We start from the raw sequence: 16,614 nt of genomic DNA, 5'->3' as shown, positions 1-16,614 counted from the left end.
AATCGGCTGTCAAGCTTCTCGCTTACTATCACAATGAAACAAGGGGCAGTAACCCTGGAACACCAGAATGGTTAATACGAAATGGTCATCTGTCGGTAAACGGGATTTCCCCCTCAGCCTCACGTCCACCTAGGAAGGTACTTAGGATATCTGAGAAAGTTTCAGAGAACAAAAACTAACAAACATCAAACACTCCCGGCTTCATATTTCACAAAAAATAGAATATTTCTCGAGAACATCATTAAAAACTACTATTTTTTCTAAGACAGAGCAATAACATTTTGGATTGTCGAAAATACTAAACATCTGTCAGGCGACTATTCTATTTCATATCCTATCATCCTCAAAACTGAACATACCTGGTTTGTCTGGTTCAAGAGGAGAACAGTCAAACCGAATTTTAAAAAGGTTCGTTTCAAAACTAGCGAGATGCACGGATGAGAGGCGATATTTGAATAAAATTTGAATCTGATCATAAATAAAGAAATAGATTTGCGAATGAGGTACATAACGTAACTACCCCATATGAAGCTAGCTTAATAAACAGAATATGAAATAATGACAGGATAAATAAACAAACAAATGCTTCAATAAACAAACAAATGAATACATTATAAGAATAAGCGGATTGTTGAAAATTACAGATATTGAAGTAGAGACGTATTTGATCACGCTACAATATATAACCACCTGCAATTGTTACAAAATGACGGCAACTTTTGGCTTTTGTTACACACTGTGAGAACGTTACGAGGGAACACCGACACCATCAGTTGGTCACGTGTGAACACACTGTGAGTACGTTACGAGGGAACACCGACACCATCAGTAGGTCATGTGTGAACACAGACACTGTGAGAAGGTTACGAGGGAACACCGACACCATGAATAGGTCAGCGGAACAAAACCACAGACATTAAAAAAACGAGAAAACAACTGTCACTGGTACAGTAATAAGACGGAACGTTACCGAAGACATCATGCTACAGTTGGAACATTATCGAAAACACTACGTTGCGGAGCACTACCGAGGACACCCTGTTGCGGTAGAACACTTTTTAAGACACTATGTAGCGCGGAAACACTAAGGAAGAACTGGTTGCGGGAGAACATTACCGAAGACACAACGCTGCGAGGGAACAAATCGACAGATTATAAATAATCAAGAGACGGCACAGCGATATTGTAAAGTTTAATCAGTGGCTGTTTTCTGTGTCAATACTAAGCTACTTTTTAACATCCAACTAGACATTTTTTTTAAATGTCACGATTGAAGAATGATCTATACATATATTTAGCGTAGAACATGAAATATACAATAAATATCCATGATAGGGTGAGACACCAGGGGTTAAGTACAAAATATAATGTTTAGCGTTCTACCAACAACTTAGGTACGGCATCCAGGTGTAAGCGATGTGATTGCAAGCGTTTTGATGAGGTTAAGTTATGTTCTTGCAAGTTATTTTGTGATAGTGCGGAATTGAACATAATTTTACAATTTTTACACTGAAACATAATGTCTAACGACCCCAGCAGGACACCGAGGCGCTCAATTATTTAAATATAATTCTCATCCAAATATGTTCATAGTTGTCAAAATCGTACGAAATCGCGTATTATACCATACAAGAGGCATGCCACCTAATCATCTGACCGACAGATAAGATAATCATTTCTCCACACCTAAAGCGAGTCACATTACAAGAAGATATTTGAAATCTTAAAAAAAAGTTGAAGGCCACGTGTTAACTAAATTCCACAGGTGTCGTCCTGTTATTCACTATATCGTGCCAGGTATTGACATATTTGATATATAGTCCTTGAAAACAGACTAGTGTGCAGATCTCAAGAGAGTGGGATACTATGGTGGCATGTAACTGCCATCTACTTGTCGTGTTGCCGTGAAATGTATCTCGACAAGTCGTCATATGAACACGACTCGTCTCAATAAGACGACTAGTCGTGATAAAATTGATCTTTAAGTCGCCTTAAATATCACGACAACACGACTTTATGTCTCGATAATGCTCGGAAGTGACATGCGGGAAAACTTTTCTTTCTCTATATATTATTCAAGATTTGAATATGTTCAGTAATTACAGCACACATGTTCAGTAATTACAGTACAAATGTTCAGTAATTACAGCACAAATGTTCAGTAATTTCAGCACAAATGTTCAGTAATTACAGTACAAATGTTCAGTAATTTCAGCACAAATGTTCAGTAATTACAGTACAAATGTTCAGTAATTACAGTACAAATGTTCAGTAATTACAGTACAAATGGTCAGTAATTACAGTGCTGTAATTATCATAATTACGGTATTTTCAATAGGTCGGGGACATTAGAGAATTTTTTTTGGTTTATGCATAGAATAACTTTAACTTTAGGTGCTCTTTTATAAATCACAAGTTAGTGTGTGCCGTCTTTTCTGGTCCTGTACAGTGGCTTGGGTATTCAGAAGAGTTTGTAATTCACAAAGGATAGTAATTTATCAAAAATGGTTCCGCGAGTTAGAAGAATACCACACACACACACTACCCTCAATATTAATGAACTTCGCACAATCTGTGATAGAAAACATATAAATAGTTCGTTTAAATAGCCGTCATCACGATCATTTTGTCAAGACGTTCTGTGTTATGGTATCTGAAGCATTGAAGTGTTTATTATATATATTTTATTGGTAGTTTTCATCACAGATGATGAATAATTTTGACCAAGAAATATGACACCATCGCCATCAAACTTTTAAAAGACTGTGAAAGATCAGTAACCGAGAAATCAAGGAACTGACCGTAGCTGTGTTCTCGTCAACATGTTTGGTACATGTGGTTTTTTATCTTTGTAATTACGAAAACACATCCATGGTCAAATATGGGTATAGTGTTACGTCACTTTAGTTTGAGAATCTGATAATTTTTTAGAGAAAGCGCTAACACACTCATTTATTATTGAACCGCAAAGTTCTGTTTATCATAGTTATGAGAACTGCAACTATCAACATTTACAGTATCGTGCGGGGTACTGGGGGTGTCCGTACAAGTGATAAAGAGAATATATGGTCACTGTTTTAAAACAAGAGGCCCATGGGCCTTAACGGTCATCTGACAAAAAGCAAGCCAAACCTAGAAAGTGGGTTGAGGTCATTCATTTGAACAAACTTGGTAGCCTCTCCTCCAAGCATCTTACAGGCCCAATATCAGCACTCATGGACTTTTGCTTGTTGAGAAGAAGTCGTTTGTATATTTTAACATATTTGACCCCTGTGACCTTGAAAGTGGGTTGAGGTCATTCATTTGAATAAACTTGGTAGCCTTTCCTCCCAGCATGCTACAGACCCAATATCGGCACTCATAGACTTTTGCTTATTGAGATGAAGTCCTTTGTATATTTTAACATATTTGACCCCTGTGACCTTGAAAGTGGGCCAAGGTCATTCATTTGAACAAACTTTGTACGGCTCCATGCCAGCATGATATGGGCCAAGTATTAGCCCCCTAGGCCTTCTAGTATTTGAGAAGAAGTTATTTAAAGATTTTGACATATTTGACCCCTGTTGAAAGTTGTTCAAGGTCATTCATTTAAATAAACTTGGTAACCTTTCCTCCCAGCATGCTACAGACCCAATATCGGCACTCATAGACTTTTGCTTATTGAGATGAAGACCTTTGTATATTTTAACATATTTGACCCCTGTGACCTTGAATGTAGGCCAAGGTCATTCATTTGAACAAACTTTGTAGGGCTCTATGCCAGCATGCTATGGGCCAAGTATTAGCCCCCTAGGCCTTCTAGTATTTGAGAAGAAGTTATTTAAAGAATTTGACATATTTGACCCCTGTGACCTTGAAAGTTGTTCAAGGTCATTCATTTACACAAACTTGATAGCCCTTCATCCCAGCATGCCACAAGCACAATATCAGCAATCTGAGCCTTTTGGTTATTGAGAAGAAGTTGTTTAAAGATTTTAACATATTTGACCCCTGTGACCTTTAAAGTGGTTCAAGGTCATTCATTTGAACAAACTTGGTAGTCCTTCATCCCAGCATGTCACAGGCCCAATATCTACACTCTGAGCCTTTTGGTTAATGAGAAGAAGTTGTTTAAAGATTTTAACATATTTGACCCCTGTGACCTTGAAAGTGGGTTGAGGTCATTCATTTGAATAAACTTGGTAGCCTTTCCTCCCAGCATGCTACAGACCCAATATCGGCACTCATAGACTTTTGCTTATTGAGATGAAGTCCTTTGTATATTTTAACATATTTGACCCCTGTGACCTTGAAAGTGGGCCTAGGTCATTCATTTGAACAAACTTTGTAGGGCTCCATGCCAGCATGCTATGGGCCAAGTATTAGCCCCCTAGGCCTTCTAGTATTTGAGAAGAAGTTATTTAAAGATTTTGACATATTTGACCCCTGCGACCTTGAAAGTTGTTCAAGGTCATTCATTTAAACAAACTTGATAGCCCTTCATCCCAGCATGCCACAGGCACAATATCAGCAATCTGAGCCTTTTGGTTATTGAGAAGAAGTTGTTTAAAGATTTTAACATATTTGACCCCTGTGACCTTTAAAGTGGTTCAAGGTCATTCATTTGAACAAACTTGGTAGTCCTTCATCCCAGCATGTCACAGGCCCAATATCTACACTCTGAGCCTTTTGGTTAATGAGAAGAAGTTGTTTAAAGATTTTAACATATTTGACCCCTGTGACCTTTAAAGTGGGTCAAGGTCATTCATTTGAACAAACTTGGTAGTCCTTCATCCCAGCATGTCACAGGCCCAATATCTACACTCTGAGCCTTTTGGTTAATGAGAAGAAGTTGTTTAAAGATTTTAACATATTTGACCCCTGTGACCTTTAAAGTGGGTCAAGGTCATTCATTTGAACAAACTTGGTAGAGCTCCATGCCAGTATCCTCTGTGCCAAGTATTAGCCCCCTAGACCTTCTAGTATTTGAGAAGAAGTCGTTTGAATGAAAAGTTTACGGACGGCGCACGGCGCACGGCGGACGGCGCACGGCGCACGGCGGACGACGACGGACGAAGCATGATGACTATAGGTCATCGGACCCTTCGGGTCCAGATGACCTAATAAAAGTTGTATTTTGACGACGGTGTGGATGTCTTTCTATCCCTGAGCGCGTATATTATTTATCCTGCAACACTGATTGAAAATCTGACGATTGAAACAAATAGATTTGTTGTTCAATCTGTGTTTGCCTGACATTGATGTTACGCTGAATTTTGCCTAATGCCAAAATAATTCCTCCGCGCGGAAACATAGGTCCAAAGTTCATCGGAGGTAACAGCGATTTTATTAATTATCATAGATCTACATGTTCATTACAACATGTAAAATCGCTTGTTTAAACAACTTTTTATATGTTTGAGGTAATATTTAAGTACATTCAGATAGCGATTCTTTCGAATTATTGCACGTGCTAACATGCAACTGTTTTCCGTCACTGCCGAATACACTAAAAAAAAAATACATGGCAGGTGTATTCCGACAACGGTAGCGCCAGTTCCAGATTAAAAATCGTTTTGGGATATGGTACAATATACATGTGTGTTCTCACGAATCATATACGGCGCGAAGCTGAAAACGTGATAGGTTTATGTGAGTGTTGTGAAGACATTTGAAATAAGACGAGATATATAAACATGTATATTATATATTTGAAATATCGCACGAGGCAAATTGTGTTTCCCGATCAGGCCTACTTGTCTTATTTCTGTTTCTCTGTAAGCTCATATCTGACACATCGAATCCACGCGTAACGTTATCCACTTTCGGGGTCGTGATCATATTGTATGTATGACCTTGGTGATGCTAATCTACTATACAAAAATTCGAAAGCAATTTCGGATACTTACTTCAAATTAAATCAAATAGGTCATCAATTTCCATCGATATTCAATATTTATTTCACGGCAAATAATTTTTAAATTGAATGATATGTCAGAGGTCAACATTAAGATCACAGAAGTAATTCAATATTTATTTCATGGCAAATAATTTTGAATTGAATTTATATGTCAAAGGTCAAAATTAAGGTCACAAAAGTCATCAATTTCAATACTTATGATATGTTTTTCGTTACACATCTTATAATAATCTAGAAGTATGTCAAAAGTCACTATATTGATCATCAAAGGTCACAGGTCAAACAACTCATCACTGTTAAATCAATACAGTATACTTTCTATTTGCTAAGATTCCACAGACAGAGTTAATTCAACTGTTATCAATGATGAAATGAATATCATTAGTTAATAGTTGTTTATTTTTCTTCCTTTTTCCAATTATTCTTTGTTCTTTCTGATTAATTTTCAATATTTCAGTTATCATCTTATAATAAGGAAACAACTCACTTTACTTATTCTTTATCTTCGTCTGAATATCCCTTTTATTTAGAATAATAATCCTTTGATATAAGAAAATGTGTTTTATGTGTGCTTGCTCCCTCACTGAAGTGAGGGGGCTAACTTTTATATCATGGACATTGTGACCCAAACCCCTTTTATATAAGAGAGAAAGTACATGTAATGCACCTTTAATATCATAAGACGTAGTAAACTGAAAAGCTGGTGGATTGCTAATTATCGTTTTATAATCATAAGAATAAAGTATAAAAAATAAAAGAGTTGTCTCCCATAATTTAAAATCTATTTGTCTGTCAACAATAAATATGTGTGTGTGTGTGTGTGTGTGTGTGTGTGTGTGTGTGTATGTGTTTGTATTGTTTATGGTGTATTACGTTTATGTCTGAACACCATGTTGTCTTGGGAGAAGACTTATATAGGCTCTAGCCTGCTGCCTAATCCTAATGATTGGTTACATCAATAAAATATTCTGATACGAAATACAATATACTTTTTATTTGCAAAGATTATTATAATGTAAATTTATGCCTAAGGTCAACGTATAGGTCCCTAAAGGTCGGAGATAAGAATGTAGGACAAGAATTTCAATCTGTCCCAACAAAAAAAATCTGCCCGGTACAGCTTCTAACAGTAAACCCTGGCAGCAGCTTTAATTACAACCAAGACAGTTTAAATTCCTTAGCTTATTGTTGTGATCCAATATTTCATCTCTCCATGGTATGCGTACATCTTATTTCATATTAGCAAGTTCCGGCATTTATCTTACATTGTTTCAAAGGAGATTAGCGTACTTAAGTTTATTTGTAACCAAGGACAGAATCTATATAATGACCTGTCTTTAGGGATCGTTGTTGATACCAAACAAATCTGTCCATGGGTTTTCGTGACATGTATTTCAACATCTAAATGTTTCTATTTTAAATCTGTGCCACACTGACTCGTAATTAGCTCCGTGTGTTTTAACCACTTGTTCACGGGAAGCTAAAAAACTTTTCCTAACGTAAACTTGTGATCAGCTCCGTGTGTTTTAACAACTGGGAAGCTAACAAAACTTTTCCTAACGTAAACTTGTGATCAGCTCCGTGTGTTTTAACCACTTGTTCACAGGAAGCTAACCAAACTTTTCCTAACGTGTATACACATACTTTTTACAATGACTGTGCAAGGAAGCGTTCCACAGGAAATATGACAACGACAGGAGTATGTACCCTAGGTTTTCGAGTCTTTGTACGTAGGTCACCGTGATAATTTCATTTAGTGTAACATGACAGTGGTCACTGTTTATTGTGTGGACTGTCTGGTACATGCAAAAGAGGATTGGACAGGATGGAAACCTGATGACCATTTGGTGACACGAACTAAAAATCATGATTTTCACTTCATAGTTTAATTTTATTACATACACATGTACTATACACTCCGCTGTCCGCACGTACTTGTGTAACTACATGGCACATCCATATGTTTCAAATCACCGACTTCAAGTGTTATCTTAACACACCACAAAAACTATAAATAAGAAATTCCTCTATATAAGATAGCATGGACTCGTTAAACCTATAAAAACTTCGCACAGATATCCTTCAGAGCAACGATATAAGTTCTTCATATCGCTGTCACTTTTTCACCGCAAGCGTAACCCCTTTTTAATCACACAATTATTGTTCATAATGTACACACCACTGTTAAACCCAAAATTTAAGTTCACCAGAGGATAAAATAGCATAAGCTTCGACTCAGTCCTATTTTAGAGCACTGATTGTTGAATATAATCCTGAGTCGAGTTTTAAGTAAATACATATTGTACTAATTCCCTGTATTATATATAGACAACATGTATAAACTGTGTATTGTATTTGTCATACTGCTGTATATCGATGCTCTTGAAACGTACATGCATATTTCCTTTACTCCTACAAACATTTTTTTTTTCATTTTTAACATTATGATAATACCTAGAGAATAGAAAGTATCACTTCTATTTTATCAAAAAATGTAACGCAATTCAAACTTATTTAACAATCAACAACGGTTTGATATTAATTGATTACAAATTCATTTAGTGTTTTGTATATTTACATATATAATAATTCATATAGAATTACTTAGAATCGCTATAGAATCGCTTTAGACGTATGTGAGTTTTAAGATTCACTGGCGTGTTGTTCGTCGTGTTTACTGAAGCAACAACACACTTGATCATTTAGGGAACACACCTGAATGTTAGTGAATACTATTATCATCAGATTCATGTAGCCACAGATGTTCCGGTTGTGAAAAGGAATATATTAAAAAAAATAAACAAAGGATACTTACAAACATCACTACGGTAAAGAATAAGAACTTGTAACACCAACGCAACTACGGTAATTCCAGCCACGAGACTTAGCATCCGACTCCGTGACCGCCGCATCCTAGTGTGCCTCACGCAGTACATGATAACTGTTAACCGGACCACGCTCAGGCGTACGAACTATCAACAGGTGTCACGGTGAAATCTATACCCAAGTTATGAACGCCCGGCTATATTCACGTCGCTTTATAAAGGCACAGTCAAAAATAAATACAACCGTTTATTAATTAAATCTCCTTTGTAATGTTTACGTTTTTTTTATTTGCAGTATTTAGTCACGCGGGTCAAAAACTACACACGCGAAGACACTGAGTAAATCGATAGCAGTAATTCACGTGAACATTTAATTTATCTTTTCTTATTAAAATAAACAGCTGTTAATAATATTGTTCATATTAGGGAGTTAGTAATATTGTGTTCAATATTTTTGTTATACACTGGAACAAGTTTAGGCTTGGTCTGGGCCGTTTTTTCTTACACTATTCATCTGAGGATCTTATTTTTCGTCTGCAAAATGGAAGTATAATGTTTTTAGGATTATATTATTTCAAGAGGTTAGTACATAATAACTGAAAAATGAAAGTACAACGTAAACGACTATACAAAAACAGGAGGTTAGTACATAATAACTGAAAAATGAAAGTACAACGTAAACGACTATACAAAAACAGGAGGTTAGTACATAATAACTGAAAAATGAAAGAACAACGTAAACGATTACACAAAAACTGGTGGTTAATACATAATAACTGAAAAATGAAAGTACAACGTAAACGATAACACAAAAACTGGAGGTTAATACATAATAGCTGACAAAATGAAAGTATAATGAAACGACAATCAACAAAACATTCAAGTTACTTTTGATATTACTTATTATACTGATGTCTTAGAATAGTTGTTTGTCACGATAGAAAACTAATAAGAGGGCAGTTTTACATATCAAACAAAACACAACACACAATTATAGACAATGAACAGAGACTGAAGATGGCTTTATTCCGTTATAACCCTTGACTTGTCAGCTCATTAAGTATCTTTCGTAATGGACACAGTACTCAGGGAATTAATTAACTATATGACTTTATGATGTTTTTTTTTTTTTTTTTGGGGGGGGGGGGGGGGTTAATAAAAGTTTTTGATAAACGTGTGTGATATTTGGAATTTGAAATAGGTCTATAAAACTATAATATGTCTTTAACTTTCGTTGAGGAGATGACCTCTCAGCAAAATATGTATTCTCTATAAATATCGTCTATATTCTACAGACAAAGAATATCACATCCAATTTCTGACATATGACATATTTAAAATATTTCTGAATTTTACGTTTGGTATCCATTTATTTCTCTAGTACATTATTATATTTTATCACACAATCCTCCAGTTTTCCAGTGAATTCGTCCATGTAATATTTTTGCGTATATGACACAAGGTAATATATCCAGAAGCGTTTTTCATTGGCTGTGCCAGTCAGAAATCGATTGTGATGTCACAATATGAATAATGACGTTACGTTACGAATAGAAAATGGCACAACAACAAAAGCTGTCTCCTTTTAAGTATAAACTTTATTTATTTAAAACAATTGCGAAATAAACTAAAGTTAAAATAAAGTTTACATGGAACTCTTTTGTTTGCCCATATGGAAGCATACACGGAGCCTCATTGTATGGGAAACCGGAGTATCCAGGGAAAACTAACGTAGCCATTTTTATTTCATATTAATTTTTCTGAAATAATTTTATGAAATCGTACATCGCGTCCTTATGATATTTAATGCCATGATTACAAACGTACAAATTGGTGGTATTCACCTAGTCGTCCGGGGTTCGATTCCCGGATCGGACGTGGAAATGTTTGAGGTCAGCTGCCAGATCAATAGGTTCCCCTGGGTACTCCGGTTTTCTCCCATAGTAATATCCCCCTCGCGTTTCAATCCGGGCCAATAAGAGTGAGATATATATATAAGTGGATAGCTTGTTTCCTAATTGTTGTAGGATAAGTAAAGTATATTTACCTTAAGTTAGGTATTCATAACATGTAAGTATGTGTTTCGTTATATTTGTCATAGACGCAAACACGTATCCTTTGTCCTGTGATGATTAAAACCCATAAAATAGTTTTTGACAGTAGATATCTAAAGGTATGATTTTGTGTACGTTTCTCCTATATCTAAACATCGTTCCATCATTGAAGTGACTTCACCAATAAAGGGACCTACCTGTTGAACCCCCGAGGCTATATTAAACAATAAATCTCATTTACACACGTTTTATCAACTACGTCCACGGTGTTATCCTTATGTTTAATTTTGTTACTGGGACGGAGAACGATTTGTCGTAATGGCTATGATGATTTCTTAACTCGTCTGTATAGAATTTTCGGTCCGATTTTTACCAAGAGAAGGAATATTGATTGTTTAAGAACTTAATGGGTTTACTGTTTCACTATTTATCAAACCTTGCATCGTTCCTGTCTCATAAGGTTAATATTCTTCAGAATGTCGCAATACTTAATTTCTAAGTTTTCTAGAACTCGGAATTTGATATATGATAAGGTTGGTGCAGATATGTTTAGAACGATGCAAGGATGGAGGATGGTCGGAGGAAGTGGCACTTTATAAATTTAACCATCCTAATTTTGTTGATTAAAAACATCGATTAGAGTTGATAAGAGAACATTTCATTTTCCACACCAATGACATAAACCCGTTTTTTTATAAACACTATCAATGTGAAAAAAGAGAGATGAAAAAATGTTTTAGATTTTATGATAGGGAATAACAAAACAAGCTGGGGATCCTGGATAAGGGGCTTGAAACACACTGCTGAGTTTCACTTTAATATCCCTCTTTACAACAAAGTAACATGTATATGGCTGTGTTCAACTTTTCATACAAAACTTGTTATCATAACATTCGTGTCTCTGCATTATTTGAAAATAAAAGAGCACATACAATGAGACATCGTAGTGTTTTTACAGAGAAAGCTAACATTTTGAATGTGTGAAGGACCTGGTAAAATTCATATTCTCACAAAAGATGGGCAATGGTGCGTTGTGTATACTGATGATGTGCTTGATAACGACATTATACGTACGAGTCAAGGGAATGATTTAATAAGCACATAAACAGCGGAAAACCCAAACAAAAGGTGTTTGGAGACCTACCTTAGGACACGGAAAAAATGAGTCATATTTTGATTATTTTATTGGATTTTAATTTTCTGAGCCCCAACCCGAGAGAGAGCACGTGACCCAGCCATTTTCAATATCCATTTTCTGGTGTATCACAGAGGTAATACTAATATATTTTTTAATCTTTGAAATAATAATGTAATGTTCCACAAGAGCAGGAAACAAGGGAAACTGTTGAACATTAACAATATAAAAGAAATAAAAAAGTCTCCCTTGAGAATGAATATCTAAACTGAAAAGACGAACGAAAATGACATGTTTCAGCTTAAAGTTCTTTCTTTAAGATATAGTACATGTTAATTAATCAATAATTTGAAAGGTAATTTGAGCTATAATTTCATACTTTATACTGAGTATTTTTGCTCGTATCTATTTTTTTTTTTTTTTTTTTTTGTGAATTTCGCGACATTATCAAAATCACATTTTTAATAAAGAATCGTAAAATTTGCCTGTGTCTCAGTAAAAAGTTTCAGATGCTGACATGTGTACATCAACATGAACTTGCGCCATTTCACAATGACTTCTGCATCCAAGTGTTAAACAGAATAAGGCGGAAATGCAATCTTGCATCATTGATTATCGATTAACACAGAATTTAAGATCATAGACAACAATACATGTGAATGTCTTTATAATGGACAACTCCCTAAACCTGATAACAGTGGCCTTGTAACAGGTTATACTGGTCTGTGAATTTAAGGCGATATCAACCCCGATTAGTTAAACTCCGGTTTATTTTCACAAGTATAATTTCGTATATGACGATAAAATGGCCATCATGATAAAGACGAACAGATTTTCGTGCTCATAGAATAAAACTTTCCTTGCTAAACTGCGGTCTTTGAAGTATTACTCTCATCTTTAACATAATTTGTTGTTATTTACAATACATTTACAGATATAGAGACAACTGAGTTACCTCCCCTGTTAACAAGTTTTACTCTTGATTACACTGTAATTTAACTTCCTGGTCGTTGAACGCGAATGCAGCTCATAAGGGAGTTTCACGTTAGTAAGCAAATAAGTTTTCTAAATCTATTTACGAAAGATATATATTGAATTTTTAGAATAAAGAAATGTACACAATATCTGTTTTAGTGTTTTACATTTTTTTCGGGTTAGTTCCCATGTTTAAATGTGTGAAAGGACATACTGTCTAATAAGGTACATTCGCTGACTATGTACAATTTGTAAAATTCGTATTTTTTTTTTAATTTCCGTTTTCGTTCGGTGGATTATTGAGAGAAATTGATTGTAGTCTGAAGTCCGTTTAAGATATTTGACATGGCGAGAAAGATAAACACATACCGAGTTGCTTACTGTTCCTATATGTTTATACATACGTTACCTGTATGCAGAGGCCATTCCATTCATGTTTTGAGGATTCAACTTGAATTAACGACAGGATTGTTTTAAAAACTGGACCCCAAAATGATTATTTTTAATCGTTGGTACTCGTTCCTAGTTCCACAGATTTTTTTTGTTTCGTAATACATTCCTACCACTCACGCGGAGGGATATATTTTTAAAATTGTAATGCACTAAAACTTTATTGCCGAATGCAACGCGTTTTCTTCATATGAATACATGAGAAAACCCGAGAGCCAGATGAGTTGTCCGATATATCTGGACATTTGATCTTAAAACAAAGATATGCAGCAGTCAGAAGCAGTTATCAAATTTGGATTATAGTATTTAAGAATTTTGAAATTATCTTCCATTAAGTGACTCAGCATTCTCAAAAAACCTCGCCATGTAATAATTAGGAGATTTCTTGGCCCCGGTTTAAAACTTAATAGTTATATATAGAGCTCTTCCAACCCAAGTATGTCAGCTTTACTTGCCATGACTTGATTCGTATTGATTATTAGCAATATCAAAGTACGTTTTACTTAAAACTTTTTATAAACGTTTTACTTCAATTAATATATACCAATATGCTAGGAGTGTATAAATATTTTGTAATGGTCACTGAAGCGGAGTAAAATAGTATTATAGTATTTATACCTAATAAGTTGTACATATTTGACAGCTTCCAGAGATAGGACCTAACTGATAGACACAAGAAAAGTATTCAATTTCACAAGATTCACATTACAGTGATAACTAAACACTTGTATATAGTTTGTTAGGGATATTAAGTGGTCTTATTTGAGTTAAAATCATTATTAAATGTCCATTCTGTTTCCGCGTCACACTATAAAAGTTTTACATGCATAGTTATGTGTCCAGATGAGACAAATCTAAGACATGCCGAAGCGCACTGAATCTAATATCATTTCTTAACTTGTTCAGGTATTTCATATTATTGTTTAATATTCAAGTAACAATATAATTTGACTTCATATCTTTGAAGTATAAGCTTTTTGAAATGAATCTAGTTCCAAATTATAGGTAATTAAAATATAACATCTTATTTTGAGTTTTATAATTAATAAACAAAACTTCTTACATTTTTTTTATGTCAAATCAATACCTGCTGGAGGCCTCAGACTACAATTGTACTTCTGGGTCGTTGAATATGAACGTCGCTCACAAAAAAATCAGGTCAGTTAGCAAATACGTTTATGACAAAAATGAACTTGACTTTGATACAGAAAAAGATGTACAATATTTGTTTCAGTGGTACAATTTTTCGGCATAGTTCTTATGTATATATGTGTGGATGGACACACTGCGATGATGTTTATGATTTTTTTTTTTTCATTTTCGTATTTTTCACTAAGTTATTGACATTCAAATGAAAATCTCTCTCATATGCCAGTCATGGGGTACTTCCCAGCTTACTCGAGGTTCAAGTTGTGTAGATCAATAAAATGGCATAAGAGTAAGATTTTATCATTTCAGAATTTATAATGTTTTAATTTACGCTCCCAATGGTAGAACACAAAAGGAAATTGTTGTCTGAAGCCTGAATACGTAAAAATTCATCAGGGGTTGCTTCCCTTGTTACACTAAAATTCTCAGTCGATGTCAGTTGATCAATGTACCAACTTCAGAATAACCTTTTGTCGTTTTTCACAATAGATATACATGTTTATACATACAAATATGTATAATTCCACATACACATAATAATTTGTCCTTTCTTTGGCTAAATGTCTCTTCACTTCATAAACTATTCAATATAAAAAAAATATTTACATAAAATGTGTTGGTAAATAATGTGTAATTTTAGCACTATCTTACTCAAACCTATTTTTGACGAAGAGAATGCCTGGAATTCAAGACAACACGAAAGGAAATTTCGAGACGAAACGAGAATGTCTAAAGGAGCGTTTTCTACTTCTGTCTCGTAAAATGTAAATAAATACGTTAAAACAGATCTAAAAGAATTCGTATTCTAAAACCGATGGTAGTTACATAGATATTGATTGGATACTGATTATTATCGTAAATGAAGCTTTCTCCTAATGTTAAATTAACACCCTGTTAAGATAATATTCAAGACAGCAGGGAACATCTCGTTATCAATATCAATTAAAAACACCCGCTCTAGAGCAGGAAACTTCGACATGTAAACTCCATTAATAGTGAATAGATCAGACAGGAATCGGAAAACATTATCCTTAACACTGCATTTCTCTCGTCTCTAAATAAAATTGTCAGTTAAGTGGCTGTCCAATAGGTATTATATTCAGTATTTGAAACTGATTAGGCCTTGACAGATCAAATAATATACATTTATCACTTGTATTGATTAAGATCCTAATAGTCGTGTTACATATCACGAAAGCGGATTACGTCTTACCTATTCAAAGAATGTACTGTCAATTTTATCATCGGGAATTCCTGAATAAAAAACTAAATTCCTTGTCAGGTAAAAATGTCTTTTGATTTAAAAAAAAGTATGTTGTTGTCATTTCTTAATCCTGAATTTAATCTGATATTTGAACAGACGCATAATTGATTTCATTGACTAGATGCAGGGAATGCATGTCACAAAAACATCTGGAAATACTCCCATTTACATTATATCCTTGTTCTGTGAGTTTTGATGTATTTTTATCTCATAATTTGTACATATGTATGTTACCCCGTGCTATACATACCCTGGAGTATTTCCAAATGGCTGCGCCAGCCTCTCAATTGATTGTGACGTCATAATTGAATTAATAACGTTACATCAAGATTTGACGATCAAAGAGTACAGTGGCTGTCTCCTTTTGATTTTTGTCCTCTACATATCATAATTTCAACAAGTAAAAATGTAACTATTCTGAGTTTTGTGGTAAAAGGTATCTTAAATTAATTTCATATGTTATTTTATGAAACGCGACAATTTCTGAGACTCGTTTCAATCTCATCTGAAATGTTAACTCATAGGATACGGATGCAGGATATTTGTATCCAGAAATGGAAAATTCACAATATGAACATGGGAGAAATCAATTACACTTACATACCATAAAAAAATGTTTTCCTTATAAAAATTGAATATTTCTCTACGACAATAAGTGTAACATCTTGATGTAATTGATATTTACATATAATGATAACATTTCGGGTAAGGTTTTCATAGATGTTTGTAAACAAGATAAACTTATAAACCAGAGATCAAAATGAATGCTTACATAACATTATACCTGTATCTTAGAGCTACCTTTACTTTTCCACTCTTTACCCACTTAACAATGTTGATAAAAATATTTGTCAAATTTTCAA

The 16,614-nt window shown here is 34.5% G+C and overlaps 1 protein-coding gene across 1 annotated transcript in view; it reads right to left on the bottom strand.

The window, feature by feature from the left end:
- The window catches only part of LOC132563356 (alpha-1,3-mannosyl-glycoprotein 4-beta-N-acetylglucosaminyltransferase C-like), a 32,733-nt gene extending 23,922 nt beyond the window's left edge, over positions 1-8,811 (bottom strand). Inside the window, exon 1 of the mRNA XM_060228117.1 lies at positions 8,715-8,811. Coding sequence (XP_060084100.1) covers positions 8,715-8,811 — 97 coding nt within the window. The remainder of the gene's footprint in view (positions 1-8,714) is intronic.
- Positions 8,812-16,614: the final 7,803 nt, after the last annotated feature.

The sequence above is a fragment of the Ylistrum balloti genome, unplaced genomic scaffold (assembly GCF_031769215.1).
Source record: "Ylistrum balloti isolate Yb309-2 unplaced genomic scaffold, AGI_CSIRO_Ybal_v1 Utg371686, whole genome shotgun sequence".
Classification (NCBI taxonomy): domain Eukaryota; kingdom Metazoa; phylum Mollusca; class Bivalvia; order Pectinida; family Pectinidae; genus Ylistrum; species Ylistrum balloti.
The sequence above is the reverse complement of the archived record's forward strand: the minus strand, read 5'-3'. Positions and strand labels throughout refer to the sequence as shown.